The 25,867-nt window shown below is 38.3% G+C and overlaps 1 protein-coding gene across 6 annotated transcripts in view; it reads right to left on the bottom strand.

Moving 5' to 3' along the window:
* Cep112 (centrosomal protein 112) overlaps positions 1-25,867 on the bottom strand; it is a 363,872-nt gene that overhangs the window by 137,433 nt on the left and 200,572 nt on the right. For all 6 annotated transcript variants that reach the window (XM_050164302.1, XM_050164303.1, XM_050164304.1 and 3 more), the window contains one exon: positions 15,211-15,441. In XM_050164302.1, coding sequence (XP_050020259.1) covers positions 15,211-15,441 — 231 coding nt within the window. The remainder of the gene's footprint in view (positions 1-15,210; positions 15,442-25,867) is intronic.

Raw genomic sequence — 25,867 nt, 5'->3', positions numbered from 1 at the left:
GGAAACAGTTTATAATTCTTTAAAAGAATAATATCAATTGCTTGAATACAGAGACTGAAAGATGTCTAAAAATAGATTTTACCTTTCTCTTTTACTGTCAATTAGGAATATTGTGAACATCTAAGTGGTAAAGTATGTACATATATTTAATTGATTTCCTTTTTTTCTTAAAGATTTATTTATTATGTGTACAGTATTCTGCCTGCATGTGTGCTTACTGGTCAGAAGAGGGCACCATGTGAGCCACCATGTGGTTGTTGGGAATTGAACTCAGGCCCTTTGGAAGAGCAGCCAGTGTTCTTAACCACAGAGCTAACTCTCCAACCCAAATTAATTTTCTAAATTGTGTGAACTTAGATATTGTTTTTGATCAGAATACCCTGCTCATGTACTTTGAACTTATTACATGTTTCACTTAAATGTAATCAATATTATTGACTGACTTCCAATAATGTTCCAATATTTTATAGGGGCCTACATTTAAGAAATCATTTTGAGCATTAAAATTTTAAACAGCCTTTTATCCTTTTAAAAACATTTATTTTTAAATTATATGTATGTGTGTGTAGGTGGGTATGTGCATGTGACTAGAAGTACCTGAGAGGTCAGAGCTCCCTGGGACTGGAGTTATAAGCACTTGTAAGCCACCTGACTTGGTGCTGGAAACCAAACTTGGGTATTCTGCAAAAGCAGTACATGTTATTAAGCACCGAACCATCTCTCCAGGCCCACAATTTAAACACTGTTAGAACTGTTATGATACTGGGGACTCTTATAAATGAGCTGAATGGCATTCTGCCTTATGAAACAGTCACTAGTCTTTCAGGACAAGGGATGGAAGGTTATGGTTAAAACATGATGTGTTGGGAGTCAAGCTAAGAAGGTGTAGACTTGTGATGATCAATCATCATTGCCAGCTTTACAGGATTTAAAATTGCCAAGAAGACATTTTAGGGATTTTACAGAGAGGTTAAAATGAGGACAGACAGCCCACCCTGAGTGAGGGTGGCATCATCCCATGGGCTGAGTTTCTGGACCAATTAGAAAGAGGAGAAGGAGGAGGACAAACGAGTGTGGCATCCATCTCTCTCTAATTCTCGAGGGCAGACACTATAGACCTGTGGCCTCTCACTTGTGTCTCTATAGCCTTTTGCTATGATGGACTAGAAACAGAATCAAAATAAATCATCCATTTGATGTCTTCTGTCAAATATTTTGTCAGTGAGACAGCACCCAATACCACATCTTACAACAGAAAATAACTTTACACAGCACAGTGTCAATCTCCTGGTTTGGGTAATTACATTATGCACAAATACAATGTCAATGCTGAGATAAGAGGAGCTTGATGAAAAGTATATAGTAAGGTCTCGTGCTAATTTAGAACTTTACAATAAGTAAAAGCAAAAGTTAAGTCACCTTTAATATTCTTTAAAATAAGTTGTTTTCATAAACAACTACTCTTTGCAGTTTCTCAATTAGTTCTAGGCTCAGGGATTCCCATTTTTTCCTATGACTGTCTCAGCAAACACCAAACGTCTGGTGCCATTCAAATGCTACACATCAAAGTCCACATCTCCCTTAACTCACCCTGAATCACTACAGGTTCCCTCTGATTCCCAGCTCTTACTCTGATACAGAGTTTTCTTGCACATTATATAGTTTTCTAGTTCTTTTATGTTTTATAGCCACAAGAGTAAGAAAGCTCCCAGTAATCAGCGACAAAGTTATCTTTTGTGATCTTTCTCAGCACTGAACCAACTATACAGTAAATGCTGCTAAAATATGTTGACTCAGTCACCTATACATTGCCATGAAAATAGATATCTGAAAGTTCACACCATCTATTTACAACCCCTCTCTGCTCTTATGCATTCAATACAACACTGAATGGATCACTAGTTATCATCTAGACATGGAAATTCAGATTACTTCTTGTGTTCAGGATCTCTAAGATGTATATTTCCTTCAGTTTAAGAAAGTAGCTAGGATTTAAAAAACACCTTAATCCGTATTATATAGAATTACAATTTTGAGAAATATAGACCTAACCTACAAATCCTTAAAGTCTCATTTAAAACTCTGCTAAAATGCCTCATTCAAAAACATGAAAAACAGTAACATATGCAACTACCACAAATCAGATTCAAAGATACTGACATTTTATGAGATATTTTCCATAACCCTGGGTCGTTTCCTTGGAGTACTCTGAGGATGTCTATTGATTTGTTAAAAATCATGCAGTGGAAACAAACGTATTTTCTTCGCCAAGAAAATACCGTAGATGAATATTAAATATAGTCCTGCTGGCCAAATTTCACATCTGTACACAATTAAAGTGCAGGTCTTTTCTCAATAATAATTTGTCATACCTTCTGAAACATACACAAAGAAGTTATACAGCATCGCACACTGGAGTGAGCTGCTGATTGTAATACAGTGCCATAGGCCATGCGCTCACTGGAGTACTGCAGTCTGAGCTGTGGGGCATGGTGGCATGTGTGTGAATATTAGAAATTTTTGCATTTTTTTGCATTGGGGGTAGATAAAGCATTGCAACACTGCAAAGATTTTTTAAAAAAGAATATAAAGTTCCAAACATACTCCAGTACTATAAACAACTAACAAAGAGAAAAGTACTTTAAGAAAAGTATAGCAAGGCACAGTAGGAACTTCTTACAATTTTGGGACTCAAATACTTTAAAGAATTCTCCTTAAATAAACTAATATTAAAAAATGTTTAGAAGAATCATTAACTTAGAATGTCAAATATCACAAAAATGCTTTAAAAATTCATAGTAATTTTATAAATGTGGGAAATTACTACATTTGGCTGGATGGTTAGAGGAAAAAAAATATTCCTCTGAGAGGCTCGGCAAGTGCTGGTGGCTGCTGCCATCTTGAATCTTTTTACAATATTTTCATTTTTTAAAGAAACAATGACTTTTTAATTCTTAAAGAATACTTAAATACATGGAGTTTAAAGTATCACTTGTCCCATCTTCTTTCCATGTACAGTGCTGTAATTTTCAATAGTCACATGTGTATTTGTCACTTTACATACTGCGGGAATAAGATTCCTGACAAAAAGAGGTTAAGGAAGGAGGGCTTATGCTAGCTCACGGCTCAAAGGTATAGTCAGTCAGTGGAGTCCTGGGGGCGGGGCATGAGGTAGAAGTCGAGTGTAATGAACACTTGCGTTAACCACACTTTCTTTTTATTCAGTTCAGGACCCCAAACTGTGAAATAGTACCGCCCACATTTAGGCTAAGTCTCCTCACCTCCACTAACTTAATCTAGAAATCTTTCAGACCTGCTCAGAGATTTGTTGCCAAAGTATCACAAATCTCATCAATGTGACAAAGTGATATACGTTGACTTACATATTTCAAAAAGTAATAGATCCATTTCTGGACACATGTGGCCACTGTAGTTACCAGGAGGGTATGGAGATCAACAACAAGTGAAACAGTAAGAAAAGTTTCCCACTAAAGCTAGGCCAGCCCATGATGGCTTCACTGCTGAATGCTACCAGACCTTAAAAAAAGCTCACACAGAAAAGAAAGGCAGTAGTGCTAGGAATTTTTCCATGAAGTCAGTACTATTCTGCTACACAAACTGGATAAAAGCACAACAAAGAATAAACTATTAGGACAGTCTTCTAGATGTACATGGATATAAAAATTCTAAATAAAATACTTGTAAACTGGCTAAGAGCACACGCTGCTCTTACAGAGGACCTGAGGTTCAGTTCAATCATCTATGTTTGGTGACTCACAACCACTTGCAACCCCAGCCTTTGGGTATCTAACACTTGTAACCTCTGTGAAGACCTGCACTCATGTGTTCGTAAATTTCCATAATTTACATTTTAAAAAAATCTTTAAAAAGTAGAAAAATACTTGCAAACATAATTCAATTACAAATAAGAAAGTTCAGTCACCATACCCAAATAATTTTCACTCCAGTGATGAAAGGATGTTTTAATATGTGCAAATCAATGAATATAATACATTACACTAATAAATTCAAGGTCTGAAATCACCTGATATCCTAAATATATGCAATAATTCCTTTACACACACAGAAGAAACCAGGGATAGAAAAAAAATTTCAACATAGTTAAGGTTATACATGACAAAGCAGTAATCAACATTTTATTAAATGGACAAAACTTCTAAGCATTTTCTTTCAAATCAAGACTAAGACTTAAATGTTTATTTTCTCCACTCCTGTTCAATATAGTCTTTGAAGTCTTAGCTATAGAAATAAGGCAAGAAAAATAAATAAAAGGATCACAATGCCCCAACTAGATAACTTAAGCCACCAAGTAAAAATCCAGGTGCCAGGCATGGATTACATCTTACTGAGTCATTGGCTAACTGGGTTCCATAGACACATCCACATAGACAACCTCACAGACTATTGTAAAGGCTACTAGCTATCCTCCACAGCTTGATAATAAGGCCTTATTGCTAAGATACTACCTTCTTACGTCACTGAACATGGAGAAATTGAGATGGTGCCCAATTAGAAGCTTAACTAGCACTCATGGTTTATGTGCTACCAGAGGAGAAAAGTAATTACAAATATCACCCAGATACAAACCCTGTGACCCACAAAAGCAATTTGCCTTCAAGATATACTAGTGCAGTAGTGGCACAAACATTATGGGAGGAACCAGCCACTGTTTTGGTTGGATTTAAGGGCCATCACATAAGATGGAGTCTTAAAGTGCTAAAGTGGACAAGAACCTAAGACTAGAAAGGTCATGAGTCTACGGGAAAATCTACTACTATTGTTCTGCTAGAGGAACAAAGTGGCTCCTAATAACATAGCTATACCCATAGATCAAAGTATCAGAGAAGCTTCTTGCAGTGGATAGAAATTCACTAGATCCACAACTGGACAGTGCATAGAGAGTGAACTTTGTAGCACTCAGCCCTAAGTAGGACATCTAAACCAAACCCTTCTCCAAAGGCTCAGGGATCTATATGACAGATATTGTAAGAGGTTGAGGTGGTAGATAATTCCAAGAAAATAGTGTCTTCTAGACAAAACAGAACTAATAACATAGATATGGACTCGCAGAGACGGGTAGAACATGAACAGACTCTGCACAAGTACAAGCCAGAAAAAGTCCCACCCCAGAGAAGGAAAAGCAGACACACAGTCCCGCTCTTAACAGAAAGCTCTTGGCAATCTACACCTGCTGGGAAAGGACAAATCCGTTTTCTCCAATGAAATGTCAGTGGGTGCATCACCCACAGTCCAGGGCAGTCCTCGTGGCCAGAGTAGTTGGTCAACACAAAATGGACTCCACGGTTTTTGTAGTGTTGGCATTTTTTTGCTTTTATGTGTGTGTGTGTGGCGGGGGGCTTTTGTTATTTTTTGTCTTGTTGGCCTTTTGTTTTGATTTTTTTTTGAGAGAGAGTAAAAGAGAAAAAGAACATGATGTTGGATTGGTAGGGATATAGGGAAGATCTGGGAAGAGTTGGGGGAAGAGAAAGAATATGGTCAAATATACTGTATGGATAATACATATTGTATGAAAAACTTTAAATAAAGAAGTGCTCCTATGCTCATGGACTGGAAGTAATATAGTAAAAATGACTATCACCACAAGAAATGCATTACCACTTTTATATCTTTATCATTTCAGCTTGTTCTATCATAGAGATCTTCTGGTTATACAATAAAACAAACTAAACCCCCAAACTATAGTAGTCATTTGTAGACTCATGCTCACTATAGAACCATTAATAATTGCTAAGTGTCCATAAGGATAAACAAAATGTGGTATATCCACACAATGAAATATTTTTTTGATCTTGCAAAAATTAAATTGTGACTCAGCTAAGGTACCCCAATAGTAAGTGAAATAAAAAAAGTCACAAGAAGGTATCTATAAGTAATTCCCTGCACCAGACACCTAGAGTAGTCGAATATACAGAGATAGAATCAGAGTGGCAGTTCGCAAGGGCTGGGAGAATGAGTGTACAGTTACTAGCTGACAGATGCCATTTTGGTTTTGTGAGTTTAGAAGTGTTCTGGAGATGAAAAACGTCCAGCTGCACAACTTAAGTATACTTAATGCTACTGTATTATACAACTAAAACATCTTAAAATGGTAAGTTTTATGTCATATTTATTTAAATATATTTTAACATTAATGAATTTAACTAAAATAAGGGAAGGCAGAAAGAAGAAATGGGATTATAAAAATATTCCCCCCCCCCAAAAAAAAAGAAGCCATGAAACTGTGACAGCTTTGTTTTGGGCAATGGTGCTTTGTAAAAGTTTAAGTAATGGTTAAATAAAATTAGCTCACAGTCTATTATTTCTAGAAAATTCTGGTCAATTTCACCTGTTCCCCTTGACTTTGAGACCCCCCTCTCCTAGATGTTTCCAAAGCCGTCCAGTCTAGTAACGTTAGATGGTGACCTTAATGTCAGCTAAATGGAATAATAGCTGTTTCCAATGCCAAGCCCCCTCTCCCACTAAAATTAATCTCCTTGATGGAAAGGGCTGTGTTCATATCGCCAGTCTAAATTTAGGGTATAATGAGAATTAGTTTTGTTTTGTATTTTAATCTCCAACTCGGACATAGAGGTATATCTCTGTGTCTCATTCTTACCTTTTTCTCTCTGGGGATAGATGGTCCTGTGTCCCTCAGGGGTCTCATACTGGCGACCTGTTCACCTGTTGGGGCATTATACATCTTTTCTTTTACCCCTATTAGTTCCAGGACCTGTTTTTCCTTGGGTGATGGGAGGTCTAAGTTCGGAGAGGCCCACATCTCCTGCAGCCCCACTATGATCCCAGAGGTGACAAGAACGTCAAATGCAGGCTACAGGACAGGCAAAGCCACGGTGCCAACTTTTGATGCCTCTCTGCCCTGATAGGTGACTTGGGCCCATGGGATCTACCATGGAGGAACCCCTCATCTCCCAGGAAAGAATAAGGGACTGTGACATCACAATCACATTGCTTGCTTTTAGATAATAGCTGATGTTAGAACGTAAGGGCCTGTTCACTCTCGTCATGATTTTGATCATTTCTAGAGTTTTGGATTTCTTGTTTGCTTAGGTAATATTATATCCTTCTGGAGTCTTTGATGGTGTTGAAGAATGGATAGATAGTTATAGTTTTCCTTAGTTATGATAGAAGATAAAGTAGATATAAATATTGTAACTGTAATTCTTACTTGATAACTGTTTTGTTATATGTAATTTTACTATGTTAAAGTTAAAGCCTTTCTTTTTTGTTTAAACAGAAAAAGGGGAAATGATGGGGGAGAGTCTTCTAGTTTGTGTTAATTTCATTGGTTAAATAAAGAGACTGCCCTAGCCCTTTAATAGGACAGAAAATTAGGTAGGCGGAGTAAACAGAACAGAATGCTGGGAGAAAGAAGCTGAGTCAGGGAGTCGCCATGATTCTCCCACTTCAGACAGATGCAGGTTAAGATCTTCCCTGGTAAGCCACCTAGTGGGCTACACAGATTATTAGAAATGGGTTAGATCAATATGTAAGAGCTGGCCAATAAGAGGCTGGAACTAATGGGCCAGGCAGTGTTTAAAAGAATACAGTTTCTGTGTAATTTTTTCGGGGCATAAGCCATGCAGGTGGCTGGGTGCCGGGGACGCAGCCCCGCTGCTCCCTCAACAGGTAATGTTTCCCCAATTTCTTCTTAGTATGTTTATCATTTGTATACAAGCATAAATGAAAGACGCTCCTCTTTCAGTTTAATAAACAAACACCCTAGATGTGATTTCAGTATTGACTTAGGGGACTTCCTATGGGACAAGTGCTTCATAGAGCCTGGATAAAGTAGGAGAGGGTGAGGGCTATTGCTTTAAAAAGAAAAGGAAATAAGATTCCAAGAAGAATACATTATCTCTTGTTACAGAGGAAATAATAAGCTAATTTAGTTGAAATATTTGATTTGGTATCCTGTAAAAAAAATCTTAACCTTTTCGTAAGACAAAATAGCCCTTTCACCACACAGAAGATGTTTACCATGAAGGTCATTGACACATCAAAATTCTAAACCTCCACGGGTAATGCATTTGCCACACAAACATAAAGACCTGAATTTGGATCCCTAGGAGCTGGAAAAAGCTAGTAGTGATGGTGCTTGCCTGTAATCCCAGCACGCAGGAAGAGGAGACAGGGGATCTCTAGAGCAAAGAAAATAGCTGGACTAGACAAAGCTGAGAGCTCCAGGTGTGGTGATAGAGGCCATCTCAAGATACAAGGTGGAGAGCAATCTAGAAGTCACCAGACATCAATGTCTGAATTCTAAATGCAGTTACATACATGTATATATGCACTCATACATGTGGCCACACACGAGTACACACACACACACACATTTGTGCACACACGTACACATACACACAAATCCAAGCCTCACCGTAAGTGAATACTGACTCATTTTATCAAAGCTCAGCATCATCTTAGGCTTTCTAAGTTGGTATTGTGTAATTTTTTTTCCAATTCTTGTTATACTAAGAGGTACCATTAGCCCAATAAAGTTGTCTACAGTTCACAGACCCACAGGAAAATAACAACTTTAAGTTCATTATTTGGAGGATATAATATAGATCAGACTGGATGTTACTTGTCCATCAATTTATATAAATCTCAATATTTAATTTAAAATTTAAGGATATTAAGCTCCGAATTTTTTAATCAAAGGAAAAAGTCATTGCAAAGATCAAAGGAAGAAGAGAATTGAAATTAGAAGTCCCTTTAAAGCAAAAAATTACAATGTCTTCATAAGTTAATATTAATCCTTTAATTATAAATTTCAGAGGTCTGAGAAGTCTCTATGAGCTTAGCTTTGGGTAATTATGCCATATGCAGCATTTCTTAAATTTGAAAAAGATGTTGAATTGTTGCTCAGAGTCTTTTAATGACTTTAGGCTGGCAGATTTCCAGAATAATTCTTCAGATATCACTTAAAATTGTGGACTGGGAACCTAAGCTGGCAAATGTATGTCAAATTCATAAAAGCTTTTTACTTTGTATACCACAGAAAATGATTTGCCCATATATTTTAGAATATCAAAATATTAAGTTCAAAACAGTTCTTCATAGGTGAGGATTTACAAAGGGCAAGACAGGCACACTAGACGGAACACAGATAAGAGCATTTGTGAGCAAAAAGCCAAAATGTGCATCCCAAGAGTATTTGCCATAATAGTAAGATTTTATCACTAAAAGTAAAAGGAGTTCATATAGGTTCACGAAGGAAACAGAACCCTAAGGGAAGAGAGACGGCAAAGAACACCAACAGACAAGTTACAGAAAATGAACAATGTACATCACAAATCTAGTATAAATATCCAATCTCTTGATAAAAACCAATTTTCAGAACAATACCAAAAATTAAAGGAGAATGTAAGAAATGCCCAAGGCATATGAAGGAACAGCAAACGTCCCTATGGGGAAACATAAGGTGGTCTGTGCTTTCAGAAATGCAGCTGGACCTCACACTTCCATGGGAATTTAACTGAACAGAAAGGAAAATAGGAAGAGTTGATAAAAATTCATAAATAAATAAGCTAATAGTCATATTAAAAATTTTAAAGCCCAAATATCTCATAGTAAAATAACACCATAAATTATGCTGTGTTTACAAATAAAATAGCACAAAACAATGAAACCATAGTTTTACAGAATTCCAAACAACACTGAAGTATCTTTAGCATAACTTGAAGAAAAGGCAGAGACAAGCTACCTAACGTGCTCTCGGGCAGCTAATCAGAAACTGGTAACTCGCACAGATGTTAAGCTGTTCTCACTGGTTATATTTGAAGGCGGCATTCCCAGGAGGTTTCAACGATTATTTTTCATATTTTTTAAACATCCTTTATTTAAAGAATGATTGCTTCTAAGTAGCTCCACAGTTTGTTTTTCTAACAGACATGAAAATTACTCACTATCAGCACAGAGCAATGCTCTTTAACCTTTTGCAGCTCCAAACGCCATGCACTTTATTTCTGCTCTGTTTGAGGGGACTTTAACAGCGCACAGGCCACTCCTGTTCTCTTGGATTCTCTGCTTTGAGGACGTGACCCTGTGGAGGTGCTTCATGTTTTCCAGAACTCAAGCCCACTGAAGATGTCATCTTGGTCTAAATCACTGCTGACAGCCAGTCAGGTAGGATCCGGTTTAGGGCTTTTCTAACCATAACATTGTGCTACTGTAGGGTCCCAGGCCTATGTGGAAGGTTCTACTTAGATGGCTTCTTATTCTAGTGCTATCATCTTCTCTTTGTACCTAAGTTTACACTCAATAATAAGACCTTGTTCCTGACTAGATTCTGAGCTGCTAGCAAATATTTTAACTTTTAGGTGTATCTACATATTAAGTTGTACACGGTATATACATGTATTGTGGGAGGGGTGCATGCCAGGTGCAAGTGCTTAGGTAAGAGGACAACATTGGGTGTCTTGTTTTGTAAGTCTGTCTAACTCCTTTCAGACAGTGCCTCTCACTGAACCTTTTATGGTTTGGCAGCTTAGCCAATGAGGCCCAGCTCATTATTTGTCTCTAATCTATAACTGTGGAATTATAAGTATGCACGACTGTACCATTGTTTTCAGGGAGATTCTGAGGATTTGAACTTAGGTCCTCACATTTGTGCAAGTGCTCTTACCATTGCATCACCTACCTAGTACTATATTAAGCTGTCTACTCAGATAAGAAGAATTTAGCAATTTTGCATAATTATTAGCAACTAAATTTCAGCTTATTGGTATTGACTTAAATTTTCATAGAAGGAACTAAAGTGCTTATTTGTAGAGAAAAATCAAAATTATATCTAAAAATAAGCTTTATGTTTAACTTATTTAATATGGAAGAAATTATATGAGACACAAATGAATATTTGAATACAAAGATAAATTTTGCTTTATTCAAAGTATCCATAAAATCAAATTTGGATGACATATAATAACTTATTTATCCACACTGTCATACACTAGGGATATCCTGAATTCTTTGATTCACTCACATAACATTTAATGAATGTCTTTTGTGCAAAGCACTATTATTTGGTCCTGGAGCTTTAAAAAAATAATATTCACAAGGCATGCTTTTGACTTAGTCCAGGCATTTTCTGCAGCTGAAATTGCTAAACTCTTGTTTGTACTAGTTCGGTAAAACACTCATCAATATGAAACACAAATAACTAAGAATCAAGAACCTAGTACTTGGGTTTTATCACATAGACTTTGAGGTTGATATCCTCTATCAGAAGCCAAACAGTCTATGTACTGCTCTCTTCTATTTCTCCAGATGGCTCCTGCATTCTGGTTAATCTCTTCAGTGCCTTTCTCCCATGTTGCCCAAAATGACTGTGCTCATGTCTGTCTTCTGTACGGCTTGCCTTCTTAGCCATTTTAGGAACCCTGTTCTTGCACACTCACACTCTTGCACTCCTCCTGTGGACAGGAGCACAGCCCCACATCCCCCTGTATGTCCATGGACCCTACTTTCAAACTGCTTGAAACTCCTGACTGTATGATTCTGCATCAAGATCAGCTGGTAAATATTTACCTATAAGTTTCTTTCAAGGTCTATCACGGATTTTTTTTTAATCTTTACCAACCTTCTTTCTGTCTCTGTCCTGGATAGCGGGCCTGTATCCTGTCCCACACACAATATACACTAGAGGTGAGCATCTCCATGCACCAGGCTTCTCTAGCATCAGTGCTACAAAACTGAACTGCGGATGAGGCTCTCTGCTTGTGGGACTCACACTCTAGTGGGTGGGAGGGCTAGAGAATAAACAAGTATGTACAAATACAAGCATGGTTTTATACTGTGAGAGGAGTTAGCAAGACATCCTGAAAGAGGTGGTTAAGTCAGTCAGTCTGTAGATGAGGAGCACGGAGAAGGCTCCGAGGAGGAGGGCAGCAGGACACTATAGAGCATTATGAGAAGAAGGTAGTAGGTATCAGGACCTGGAAGCAGGAACGGTTGGCATATTCAAGGAAGAGACCGATACCCCACATTTCTCAAGGGCTGAGGGGTGCTGCCCTCAGCTGTACACCCCTCTGCAGCCAGCAGGCATGCCACCAGTCATCCTCAGCCAGGCTTCAGCTGGAATACCTCTCACAGTCCCTTTTCTCCTGCTTGACTCCTGCTGACCTGGCTATCAGAGTTCCCAGTCAGCAGAGGGCTCCCACATCTGCATGGCCTCACTCAGCTTTGGCGAACGTGGTTTGTGTCTACACTATCATTTCAGTATGCTGTCCAAGATCATAGTGACGTCTCAGCTTCAGATCCAGTGGCCTTCCTCAGCCCTCATCCTTCTTGACTATCTGTCACATTCTTGACAGTCCCGCTTTCCAAAGACTCTTTTTGTGTTTCATGAAAATAAATTCTGTACATAGTTCTTCTACCTCGATAACCTCTGTGACTGTAACCTCCCAACCTCTGAGATGTTTGTGGCCCTACCTCATTGTCTGTCTGCCTCTCCTTCCTTCCTCCTCCTCATCTTCAGCAGTCTCATTCCTAAAGCTAGAAGCCAGGCATTCTCTGTGGGCAACTTCTATGCCTGTTTTCCCCAGGCCCACCTTTTCCTCCAATATCCAGAAATATCCTTTCAATAGCAAATGAAAACCAAAGAGCATGTTCAGGCAGCATTCTCAACTTGGTACATTGTGAGCTGAATTCATAAGCTTCTTCCTCAGCCCTGAGACTATGTTTGCAAATGATTAACAGGTAAGTGTGACTTTCACGAGACACACAGTGCCCTCTCTGCAATGATCCTGAAGCGTGTCCTTTTTGCTTTGTTGCCATTGAGACACTTTGCCACCTCATTTGCATCTCTCCCAAGCCCTCAAGAGTCTGTCTCCTAGATTAGACCTGTTCCATCAACCCTTCTATGGCTATGCCATCAAAAGGATGCTGACAGAATGAGTCTCCTCATGATACCCTGATGTCGGATTCCCCACTGTATGCTGTGAATATGTTTTATTACCATTGGGTAATAAAGAAGCTACTTTGGCCTATGGTAGGGCAGAATAAAGCCAGGAGGGAAATAAGAAAATAAGAAATAAGAAAAGATATTTAGAAAAAGTAGGCAGAGTCAGAGAGACACCATGTAGCTGCCAAATAATGAAAGATGCCAGAACCTTACTGGTAGACCATAACCTTGTGGTGCTATATAGATGAATAGAAACGGGTTAATTTAAGATGTAAGAGCTAGCTAGAAATATGCCAGAGCCATGGGTCAAGCAGTGTTGTAATTAATATAGTTCTGTGGGATTATTCAGGCCTGAGTGGTGGAGAAACCAACACGCAGTCTCAGATTACAGTTCCCATTTCTAGGCAGCTAATTCCTCAGCATCTGTGAGTTGGAATGCCATGTTCCATATCTACCGGTCAAAAAGTGCTCCATTCACTTTACACCTAGTTTAAATGGCATTGATTCTTGCTAATTTTGCTCACTCTCAAGGGAAACTTATTTCCTTTAATTTTGCATGTTCTTTTGTAGTACTTACAGTCATACATCTACATGTGTTTTTGTCTTGCAGTTTATTATTTCATTATCTTCTAAAATGATCTTTTTGAGGATAATATCTGACACCCTTTTTTCTTACTCTAAGTCACAGTCCTGCATCCTCTCTACCACCTGCTGCATCAGCAGATTGCTATCTGTGTGAGGATGCTTCCTAATTCTCAAGGCCCTGCTTGCGACAGTATTAGAGCATTGCTATGTTGTACTGTTAGGATGGCAGGCTCAACAACATCCCACTTATATGTTTACAAGGCACCTTAGTTTGAACATGTGCTATGCAGCCTCACCTCTTGCTCTCATAGTCTTCTTTGTAGCATAGAGTAACGCCATCTGTCTCCTGGCATCACCGTGATTGCTCTCAGGCTTGCTCTCTTGTCTCCCACATGTAAACTAACAATAAATCCTGCCAGCTCTACCTTTCAAACACACCCCTGTGATTTTTTTTTTTTTTGAAGAATACCACAGCTGCTGCTCTACTGCCCAGGCCCAAGGCCCTTATGGTCTGATTCATTATTGCAGTACTTCATGTCTGGTCCCCCTTCCTCTTCAGCCCTCCAGCTAGTCCATTTTCTTCATGGAGAGATCCCACTTTACAGTGTCGAGTCAGATAGTGCCACTGCTCTGTTCACGCATGGATACCTCCTCTACGCATGGACACAGTCAGGTGTCACACAATGATAACCTCAGGACCTGGGCTGGGGCCCTGAGAACTCCTTTCTGGATTCTCCTTGGTCATTGTCTGCAGCCACACTAGTGCCCACACTGGTTTTCTAAGAGGCCAGGCACACGTTCAGCTTTTTGGAGCACCCTTACTACTAATGGTGAGTACAGAGCTTCCCTGCCAAGGGCAAAGTACGTTAAGAATTAGGACACTAAGGCCATGCTCTAGGCTCACACTGTAAAATCTGTGCAATAATATGTAGAGTGATTGTATGTAGCCTTTATGGGCTCAACATTACTTGAAAAGGAAAAGAAAAAGAGAATCCAAAGTTGAACAGAATTACATGATTCTTAAATTTCCCTTCCCAAGTTCTATTCCAAAGATCCAGACTGGCATTGACTAAAGAGCTCCAAGAACAACTTACAGCTGCTATGATGAACAGCAGTTCTCTTTCAGCACCTGATTAAATATTTAAGCTCTCAAAAAGAATATTCTAGATTGTAATTTAAATGTAATACAAGCCAAAATGTGTAAATAAAATATTGATATTTACTCAAAAATATAATATTATAAATAAACTTATTTCTGCTAAAATATCAACCTAGGAAAATACACCATCTTTTTTTGTTAGTGTTATTAAAGAGAAATTATAAAAAAATAACTATCAGACAACCTAGGGAAAATGTATAACTCATTCTAAACCTAAGAAAAATCCAGGACTACAGCCCAGGCATTCCCACACTACGTGGTTTGTAACAATGTGACAACACTGTCCTGTCACAGTGTTTCATTGTGATAAGAGACCCCTTCCACGCAGTCAAGGGGAAGTTAGGCATCTCCTAACTTCCTTAGAGCATTTTAGCAGTGCATGAGACAGAGCAAGATGTCCAAACTGCTCATCTAACTCTGAAGAGCAGATCCCTGTCTAACATCTTCCAGAGACTAAACCTCAGAGTGGGTTTTAAGTCTGCACTCTACAGTCTAACCAGACACCTTCCAAACAGCTCCTCACCTTCTCCAGGGTCATCTCAGTCTCTGCAGCATGCGTCTTTTTCAGCTCCATTCTCACCCTCTCTGATTCAGCCTTCAGTTTGTTGACGGCGGCCTCATGGTCCCTTGCAGCCCTTTGCTTTTCTTCTTCTCGAAGAAGACCAAGTTCTACCAGCTGCTGTTTCCGCTGAGAGTTCACGTTAATCAGCTCTTCCCTCAACTTATGGACCTGGGCCTCCATGTCAGCAATAATCTAGGAGAAACAGACAGACACGAATGGAGACGTCAGAGAGGAACAACCACACCAGGTCAATAAGTACACATCTTAAAGTTCACTTGCCCCTCTTGTCCCCACCCAGGATCATTTCTGCTCTGTGCCCTTCCATCCCATGCTGTTCCTTCTCACCCTCAAAGGTGAGCACCATGTGGAGATAAACATTTTCCTACACACTGTCTTATTAAACACCACCACATTGCTTAACCTTACTTGTTCATAATACCTATGTTGGTGGAATGAGTGTTCTTCCCAAACTGGTTTTCAAATATTCAACATCAAGTTCTAGGCATTCATCTAATGTCTTTGTGTTTTTGTTTTTGTTTATGTATTGTTGGTTTTGGCTTTGATTTTACTATGTCCTTCTATTTTCTTAGTTTCTTTTGTATTCCTTCTAGTATTTTATTTTTTGGATATATCTCATTTTTATCCCTTCTTTTCTGATTTATAAACTTGAAGTTGTGTTCCATTTGTTTATTTTAGATATATGATGTTTTTATTATCACTTAGTCCAATACACATTTAACTTCCTTTGTTCTTTCTTTTGACATGTGAATCATTTAGATGTATGCTTCTTAGCTCTAAAATTCATGGACTATGTTTCCTAAGGCTGCTCTTATTAGAGCTCTTTACTAAGTACCCCAAATGGAGTGGTTTAAAAGAACATTAATGTGAAGCTTGGGAGAGGGCTCAGCAGCCCTCTGAACACTTAAGAACACATTGCTGCTCTTGCAAAACACCGAGGTTTGGTTCCCAGAACCCATGTGGCAGCTCACCACCATTCATAGCTGTTGTTTTAAGGGGGATCCCTTGTCCTTTTCTGACCTCTGTGGGTAGCAGGCCGGCACACAGTGTGCATACATACATACATACATGTAAAACATTCATGCACATAAAATAAATCATTAAAATATAAGAGAAATATGTTCTTTCACAGTTCTGTGATGTGGGATTTCCCTCTGTATGCTGTGAATACCACTGGTTAATAAAGGAACTGCTTTGGGCCTATAGCAAGCTATAGGGAGACAGAAATAGGCAGGGAAAAACAAACTGAATGCTGGGAGAAAGGAGGCAGAGTGAGAAGTAGCCATGGAGCCACTGCCAGAGACAGGCCTGCTGAAACTTTGCTGGTAGGCAATGACCTTGTGGTGATGCAAAGATTAATGAAGATGGGTTAAATTAAGATGTAAGAGTTAGCAAATAAGAAGCTAGAACTAAGGGGCTAAGAAGTGATTTAAATAATATGGTTTCTGTGTGATTATTTGGGGGCTGAATAGCTGAGAACTAATAAAGCAGTCTCCCGTCAACAGTTCTGGAGCATAGAAATCTCCATACTAAGTGCTGTCTGAGTTGGTTCCTTCTGGGGCTCTGAAGAGCTCATTCCACTCATCTTTCTTAGATGCTGGAATCTGCCATTCACACTTGGTGTTCCCTGGTATTTAGACATAGCAGTCTAACCTCTTTTCCACCTTGCCAGGGTTCTTCTCTCTCTGGATATCTGTGCCTCTATGTTTCTGTTTCATAAAGGCATTGGCCACATTGGGGTTAGAAGAACAGAATGTACTATATCTTCCACTACTAAAAATTAAGATTGTTTGATGGTAAGCTATGCTGTCAAGTTTTTAAAAGCTTTAAAAGACAGCTAAGAAGTTGGTCTAAACTTTTTATGTATGTTGAGTGCTATATTCTATAAATGCCCATTGGATGAAATATTGATGCTGCTGGAGTTTATCACCTGCTGATAGAAAAAAGTGTAAGCCATCAGCCTATGAAGCACATTAAAATCTCATTGTACTGACAAAGTTGTCTGTTCCTCTTTGCTAAGTTTCCATTTATATATTTTGAGATTATAAGGGACATCTCTTGTTCACTGGCTTTTCTGTTATCAAACAATGATCTTTCTATGTTCTTATTATTGAATAAATGCCCTCCTCACCTTCAGCATGAGTTCTGCCATAAAGTCACTTTTGCCTAGGGTTAATAACAAGAACAGCCGTTCTTTAGATGGGAGGGTATTGTTTTGTATATTTTATTTAGTACTTTACTTTAGAGCTTTCTGCATTTTCAATTTTTAGATGGCTATATATTATAAACAGCATATTGATTTCACCTTTTTTCAAAGTCGTACTAATATTTCTCTTTTAAATATAGTATTTAGTTCAATTAGTTTCCATATAATTAAATGGTCACCTTTAAAAAATATTTTTGTGTTATTTGTCATTCCACATTTTCTCCGTTTTGTCTTTTAGTCTAAACAAATCCATCTGTTCTCTCCATCATCTTTCCTGTCCTCCCTCACCTGGCAGTCACGAGCTGCATTTCCCATCCTGGTCCCTCACTCTTTGGCTCTCACAGTGAGAACACTTTGCTGTCCTTCACTACATGTTGTTAAGTTCTTTCCAAAGGGTTCGGCACCAACCCTTGCAACATTTACTGGTCTGAATACCTCTTTCTGGGTGGGGTTGAAATGCCAGCAGTTAGTCCTTTGAAGGACTCCGCTTCATCTCTGCCTGCTTTCCGGGTCTGCTCCTTGTCTCCAATGTTCCTTGGGTTCTTTACTTTACGCTGCATGTCCACATGCCTTTTTATTTTGATCAGGCTTGTTACCTTCTGAATCTCTGTCAAATCTTTGACTAGTACTACAAGTTTTTCAGTGAATGCGGCTCTTCTGTTTCCATGCCTTAGAGAACCCAGACTATCTTTCTTCTTACAATACTGCCAACATAACTTTATTTAAATTTTCCTGTTCTTTCATTTCTCTTTATACCTTTCATATTCATCACACGCAGTCTCTCCTGAGTTGTTTTCTCCTGCTTATGAAATGTTGTCAGGTTGATTCAGGTTCCAAGTTTCACGTGTTTTGCTCTTATTTCTAGTCTTACTCTTTGTCTAGTATGCTTTACACTCTGTCTTTCACCAGATTAAATCCATTTACATTTTTCTTAGTCATGACATTACACATCAAACATGACTACTTTCTAGTTGAGAGACAACAGGCCAAGCAGCTAAGTCTTGTAGTCACGTTCTAATCTCCACAACTTCTGAATGTTCTGGTTCATAGTGTTCTACTCAACTTCTGTGCTCTTAAAAAATGTAAGCTCCAATTATTGGCATGTTACCCATGGGAACAAAGTGGCTGTTTACCCATCATGTCATTCTGGTAGACAAAGGAAACACTAGCATCTCTAGACAACTTTGAAAAGACTTTTCTCAATCTCTCCTGATTATTCTGATGATGGGAATGTAGGCAGCAAATCCTTGTGAGAACTGGCTAATATCTCTGAATTTTTCAGGTGTAGATTACCTACTCATTGTCAAAGACTGAAATATAATTCCTTTTTTTTTCTTTGTACAGGGCTACATGTAGCCTAGACTAAACTTGAACTCATGATGTAGCCAAGGCTGGTCTTGAACTCCTAATTTTCCTGCCTCTGCCTTCTAAGGGCTTTGCATTACAGACATGAACAACACTCCTGGTTTAAGATGGAGTATTTATGTTTCTGGTTCACTAATGTCCCACTCAACTACACACTATGGGCATGGCCCTTTGGTATACCAGTTTTATGTATATTGATGGCCTAATTGATTCCCTACCCCCAAAAGGACCAGACTTTTATAAATAAATGATCCCTGTATCTCATAAAAGTAGGAAAACAAAATGAAACAAATATTCTCAACAGAAATTTATCCAGTTTAAAAAATGCCTTTAAAATGAGAACTTCCTTTAGTTCTTTGATGATAGCTTCTGTTTGCACGCAGTGTTTGGTATCTGACTGTTCTGATTAGTACAACAGTTTATGGATACAACAAAAAGTTCTTTATAAAAAGTATGTGGCAATATCAGCACTGTGAAAAGTGACAGCTGACCAGGGAACCTAGTTTGCCATGGCACCAGATAAATACTTAGCTAAAACTTAAGGAAACCTCCTTGGACCCTGTAGCTGCCCGTGTTTATGTCTGCATCTCTGTCCCACTGATCCACATGTCTGTTTCTGCACTGGTCCCATGCTGTTTTTGCTACTCTGGCTCTGCAATGTTCCTTGAAATCAAGCACAGTGACACTTGCAGCTTTATTTATTTTTGCCTAGGATTGCTTTGGCTACCCTGTCTTTTGTAGTTCCAAGTGAATTTTAAAATGGGATAGGAGAACATAATCAAAATACATTATATATGAAAATGAAAATAAGATAAAAGTTTATTATACAAAATGGAAAGGTAAAAAGAAAAGAAAACATTTAATTTCTACTACTAGCTATAAATGATGTGGGAGTGTCATATATCAATCTTTTGATTTCATTGGTTAATTAAATCAAGAAACTTCTTGCCTTGATAGGTTAAAACATAGGTGGGAGGAGTAAACAGGAGGAAGTGAGGTAAGACTCCTCAGGCAGACACTGCTCTGCTCGGAGAGACTCGACAGCTCTGCGCTCTGAAGCAGAGACGCCATGCTCTGCTCTCCCCATAGCTCTGCTCTCTGAGGCACATGCGATGAGGCTCCTACCCAAGATGGACATAGGTTAGAATCTTCCCGGTAAGTGCACCTTGGGGTGCTTACACACATTATTAGAAATGGGCTAGTCCAGGTGCGAGAGTTAGCTGAGAAGAGGCTAGATATAATGGGCAAGCAGTGTTTAAAAGAATACAATTTGTGTGTTGTTATTTCAGGCATAAGCTAGCTGGCGGCTGGGGTGCTGGGGACGCAGCCCCTCCGCTCCTATTTCAACAGATGGCCGCCCAATGTGAGGATAACTGAATCCACTGAAAGCCTGAGAAAGCTTGGGAAAGAGTAAAGCATGCATGTTTTCTTGGTAGCAACAATTTTTCAGGTCTACTCTGCTTGCTAGAGGCAAGCAAGCACTCTCATCTAAGAGAGGCTTCCTGACTCAGCTTTAGCTGTAAAACCCTGCAGCTCTTAAGAGGTCCTGCCACAAAACACTTAAATGGTATTGAAAAGCTGACTGCATGTTTGTTTGTTTTCAGCCGTAGCAGGAAAAAAGTTGTGCTGTTTTAAAATGCTGGCTTTCTGGGCCATCCTGCCAGGGCAAACTCTGACTGTTTGAGGCAGGAGGGCCGGCTACAGAGAGAGGACTTGAGTGTTGTCTGTTGTAGCTCCCTTGCTGGCAGGGACCTTGAAATGTCATAGAGTTCTGTGTTTTATAATGATTCCTCCAATCTTAATAATTAGAATAAAAAAGTCATTTAATTAAATTAAGAATAGATGAGAACACTAAGATTGGACAAGCAGAAATACTAGACATGCTTCTAGAGACAAAATGCTTTTTAAAAAGTTCCATGATGTTCAGGTGACAAAGCAAAACTGGCTGTCCTGCCCAATCAACACTGTGACATCCTCAGGAAGCATGGCTTTAGAGGTCAATAAGTACCAATGAACTTCAAGAAGAGGCCAAGTCAGTTCTAACATAAAACTTATGACTATGGAAAAATACAGAAGGAGGCTGATGTGAGTCCTTTTGACAAGTGCCTCTCCCTTCAGTTGCCATGAGACGATCAACTCTTATCAATTTGTCTTATTGAAAATTATTGATAACCACATGATAAATTTGTGAACAAATTACAAAAAAGTTTTGCTTTAGAGTACATTGGTCAAATTATTTGCACAAAAGATACAATAACGTGCTCCGCCCATCCTCCCACTCAGTCAAATTGCTCTAGAGAAATAATCTAATCCACTTTGGGTATGGCCCACAGTGTGCACATGTGCAGAATCCACTCCACACTTCCCTGGAGCTGTACTGCACAACGTATATTCTATTAGCTGACTTGGTTATGTGATGTTGAATTAGAAAAGGGAGTATTTAGTTTCTGACAATATGGACACACATACTGACTTAAATTTAATGGTGATTTTCAAAATGAAAGTCTGTTCTGAAATTGCATCAATTAATCATAGAAGAAACGGAATGGTAAGAAGGAACTTAAGGGTGAGGGCTTCACTTAGGTCATAGCATGTATTGGTAACTAGACTGATTTGGGCACCGGTGTCAGTGGGAAACAGGTGCTGTTGTGTTGCCTTACTACTATAAATAATAGGATATAAAACTACATCTATGCTACTGATTAAAAGGAACTGAATTACTGAAAATTTCACAGACAGGACAGAGAGATGGCTAAGTGGTTAAGAGCACTGGCACAGGATCCAGTTTGGGTTCTCATCACCCACATGGTGGTTCACAACCTTCTGCACTCCAGGACCAGGGGATCTGACACCATCTTCTGCCTTCCTCAGGTAGCAGGCCCATATGAGATACACATACACACATGCAGTCAAAACAAATCATTAAAAAATTCACAGGGTTTAAAGGCTATGTCTATAAGCAAACACATCAACAACTGTTTTCAAACTGACTGACCGTCAATCAATAATTAAAAATATACCACCAGTTTCCTTAGAAAGCTAATGATCTCAAAGCCATTTGGAATATCACAAGTTGTGGCAACAGAAAGGCAAGATTCAAACACTCTACAAATGATTAGGAATTGCCATGATCACCATTAAAATAGCCACAAATAGAATTTATAAATATACTTCATAAAAATACAATGTAACTTACATTGAGGGCAAGTTGTTAACTATAGTGGTATGTTATTTGTATTTTAATAAATAAATCTTCCCTGAAGACCAAAGGCAAAGCTAAAGCCACTAGAGGTCAGGCAATGGTGACACACACCTTTAATCCCAGGATTTGGGAAACACAGGCAGACAGATCTCTGTGAGTTCAAGGCTGCTCTGGGCTACACAAGATCAATGCAGAAACAAATCCACGTGGCTGTGGTGTTACCTCATTTTCCACATGTCTTATTTCCTTGGTGACTGTTTGGTATCTGCTTGATTCCATTCTCTCTCTCTCTCTCTCTCTCTCTCTCTCTCTCTCTCTCTCTCTCTCTCTCTTTCTCTCTCTGGATTTCCCGCCTGGCTTTACTCTGCTAAGCCACTTGTTGGAACAGCTTTAATATCTACCAATAAAAACAACACAAATACAGAAGGACATCACATATCAGTTAACCAGTTGGATTATTTTCCAAGGTGAAAATTATTTTTCAGACCTTTTGGTATAGGGCACATCAGTGAAATCCTGACACATGAAGCTAAATTTGCAATCTCTGTCATCTTTTATATAAAGTTCATGAACAAGCACATAAAGCTCAGACCTTTCAATGCTACTCGTTAAAGTTATAATTTACCATTTTAATATTTTTAATACTTGTGTCTTATGTGAAAGCAATCATGTAGGAAATGCTAGGAAAAAAATTCCCTAAGGAATATTGTGAAGAAAATATAAAGTACACCCACACCATAACAGCTGAGACAGTACCAGGAGAGTTCAGATGAGGAAGCAGGAAATTCTCTCTTGGAAAAACTCTGCCAGACTAAATAAAAGCAAATAACCTCAGCTAGTCCCTAAGAGCTGAAGAAATGCCATCTGCAGGTAGGCACAGGCAGGATGTTTCAGGTATACAAAAAGTGAGAATCGGGAAATAAATGAGACACCAAATTAAAGAGAAGTGAAAAAAAAAGTGTAGACATTAAAGAACCCAGAATGCTATAAGATTGATTAAAAATTCTCCAAAGAGACAGAAAGGCCCACTGAGTTAAGGAGAAAATGGCTTCAACTAATTTTGGGAGCAGAAATGTAAGGGTTAAATAACTAAATGCTCGCTAAAGGTGAGACGGAAAGAGGAAGATGGTTGTGTAATTAGCATCCTGACTTCAGCAGGCTTCATAACGGAGGTATTCTGAGAATCCCTCAGGAAGTGAAAACTAAATCTTGCATGAGACTTTTTTGATGTTTCTTTGTTCATAGAAATAACTGAAACATGCAAATAAAACAAACCACGCCCAGGTTGAATTTCTTGTGCTGAAAGCAGAGAAATGAACAAGGAGAACAACCAGGGGACCAACCTTCCAAACACTGGTGGCCTCCGAGGGCTACCCTCTACAACACTGCAACTGAATTAGCTGACAAGAAGTGACCAATGAGTGCAAAAGGAAAGCAGTTCCCTATACACTTTGGAATTAAAAGCACTCACTTTAACTCAGGGTTCAAGACAAAATTAATAGGCAACGTAAAGTAGCTAGAGCTGATTTGTGGAAGGACACTGGTCCTTCTTACATTGGGATTGTTTTAGATAGAAATGAAAGGGGTGGTGACAGCAGGTCAGGGGTAAGTGGTCAGTATTACTATATATATTTTTGTAGCTTACAAATTCTGATTGATGTTACTTACTTCCTAACTCAAACAAATGCATAACATTTAAGAAAGATGTTTATAAATGACTGATAATTGCAGTGTGCCCTATTAACCTTGGAAGATGAAACCCCAATCAGGGAAAAGAGTCTTGTGTGTGTTATTTATTTAAAATGCTAATTATTAATAATATTGGAAATCTGATTAATAAATTAGTTAAGGAGATCAAGTTCTGGCAAAACTAATCAACAAAACAAAAGGAAAGCACAAAAAAAAGCACTGTTAGAGATAAAAATAAAGCTATGGCAAGCAAGTCACCCACAAAACCACACACTACTAACTGAAATGACAATAAAGAGGAAGATGCCGCCAGAGCGGAAAGGTAATAAAACACCATGTCAACAATTGGAGAACTGAGATGAAATGAACACATTTCTTGGAACAGACAAAATAACAGAATTAGAAACTGAAAACTAAGCAAATTTAATAAAAAAATGAGGTAATGCCTACAAAATTTTCCACAAAAAATACTGAACTCATAACTTCATAGGTAAGTTGTGAAATTTCTCTTTTGAAGGGACATATCAATCTACCAGCTATAAACTCAGAAAACAGAAAAACAAAATTATTCACAATTAGATTAAATGTTAGGACAACATTAATAAAAGATGAAAGGGACAGTAAGAGAAATAGAATTGCCAAGCAAACTCATTTATAAATACTGGAATAAAAAAAGCCTTAAAATAAATTACAGGTAAACTAGACCTACCGCTGCATAAAAATAAAATATGTAATCACCGAGTTTAAAGAATGCAAAGACAGTTTGACACCTATAAAAATTTAGAACTGTCAACAACATAAAATTTAAATGAAAAGAAAAAAATGTTTGAGCTGTAAAAATTTATCAAAACTGACCAACCAACCAAAACAAAAAAGAAACCCAGAAGATGTGCATCACCCTAAAATCATTAAAAAAAAATAGAAACGGTAATAAAATATATTTCCAGAAATGAAGTATCAGGCCCTGCTCTACTGGTCAGTTCCACTAAATATTTAAGAGGAAAAAAAAGTAACTAAGTCTTTCATACTGCATCCTTTCAGAGAACAGAACAAGATTAGTCATTCAGGAACTCAATTTCTAAAACTAGCTAACCCCAGTTTAAAAGCATACTAATTGGAGAACCCCCACATCTATTATACAATGTGCAGGCCATTAGCTCATCAATGGTCTTTAGTTAGCTGAATTCAATGATAGAACATTATTAACACTGAATGGAGGGCTGAACAGGTAACTCAGTTGGAAAAGGCCCGACTGGGAAGCATGAAGCCTGAGTTCTGGTCCCTGGAGCACACATAAGGAGGAAAGCACATTAGCATGCATCTGTATCTCAGAACTGGGGAAGCAGGGGTCTCTGGAAGTAGCTGGTCAGTCTGCCTGCCTGGCAGGTGAGCGCTCAGACAGTGAGAGACTGTCTCAAAAACAAGGTGAAATGCAATTGAGAAAAACACTTGATAGCAGCCTTTCATGTCTACATGTATAGGAACAAGGTGCTCTTGTATCTATGAAAACACAAACACACAAACATACACACATGTATCACCATAAGGTTAAAATATCAAAAGTAACCTAAAGTATAATCTATTTCTTAACCCATTAAAAGAAAACAGCAAGTATATCTCAATAAACAGAAAAGTATCTGATAAAACTGATTACTTCCAGGGTTATACTATTTCAATGAAAAAATACTTTAAAAAGTTTAATGACAGAAATTCTCAGATAAGTAGGCAGGCATTTGAAAGAATGTTCTCAACTAGCTAATAGGTACTTATTCAAACTTTAACAAACTTCATGTTTTTTTTTTTGCATGTGAAGCTTTCAAATAGTCTTTTTAAAATCAAGAAGTATCAATGATAAAGCCCACAAAGTAGAAATATGCTCAAAGAATATGTTATAGTTCATGGAAATGACCTTATGTAATCCAGGGTAATAAAAATTAAATTCAATAAAAATTCTTAAGAGTAGGTACACGAAAAGATTTACTCAATTCTAAAACTGTAAGCCCCTATGAAAGTCACTGAGGATGATACCTCAGTGAGGCAAAACACACCAGTTCACTCCTGATGGAACTATACCACCAGGTTCAATTAAAATATAAAGAAAAGTTTTTGAGATATGTGAGAAGACACATGTGAGCAGG

This window comes from Alexandromys fortis, unplaced genomic scaffold (genome assembly GCF_014885135.2).
Source record: "Alexandromys fortis isolate MF-2015 unplaced genomic scaffold, M_Fortis_MF-2015_v1.1 scaffold_156, whole genome shotgun sequence".
Lineage (NCBI taxonomy): Eukaryota > Metazoa > Chordata > Mammalia > Rodentia > Cricetidae > Alexandromys > Alexandromys fortis.
This window is presented reverse-complemented; position numbering and strand designations above follow the sequence as displayed.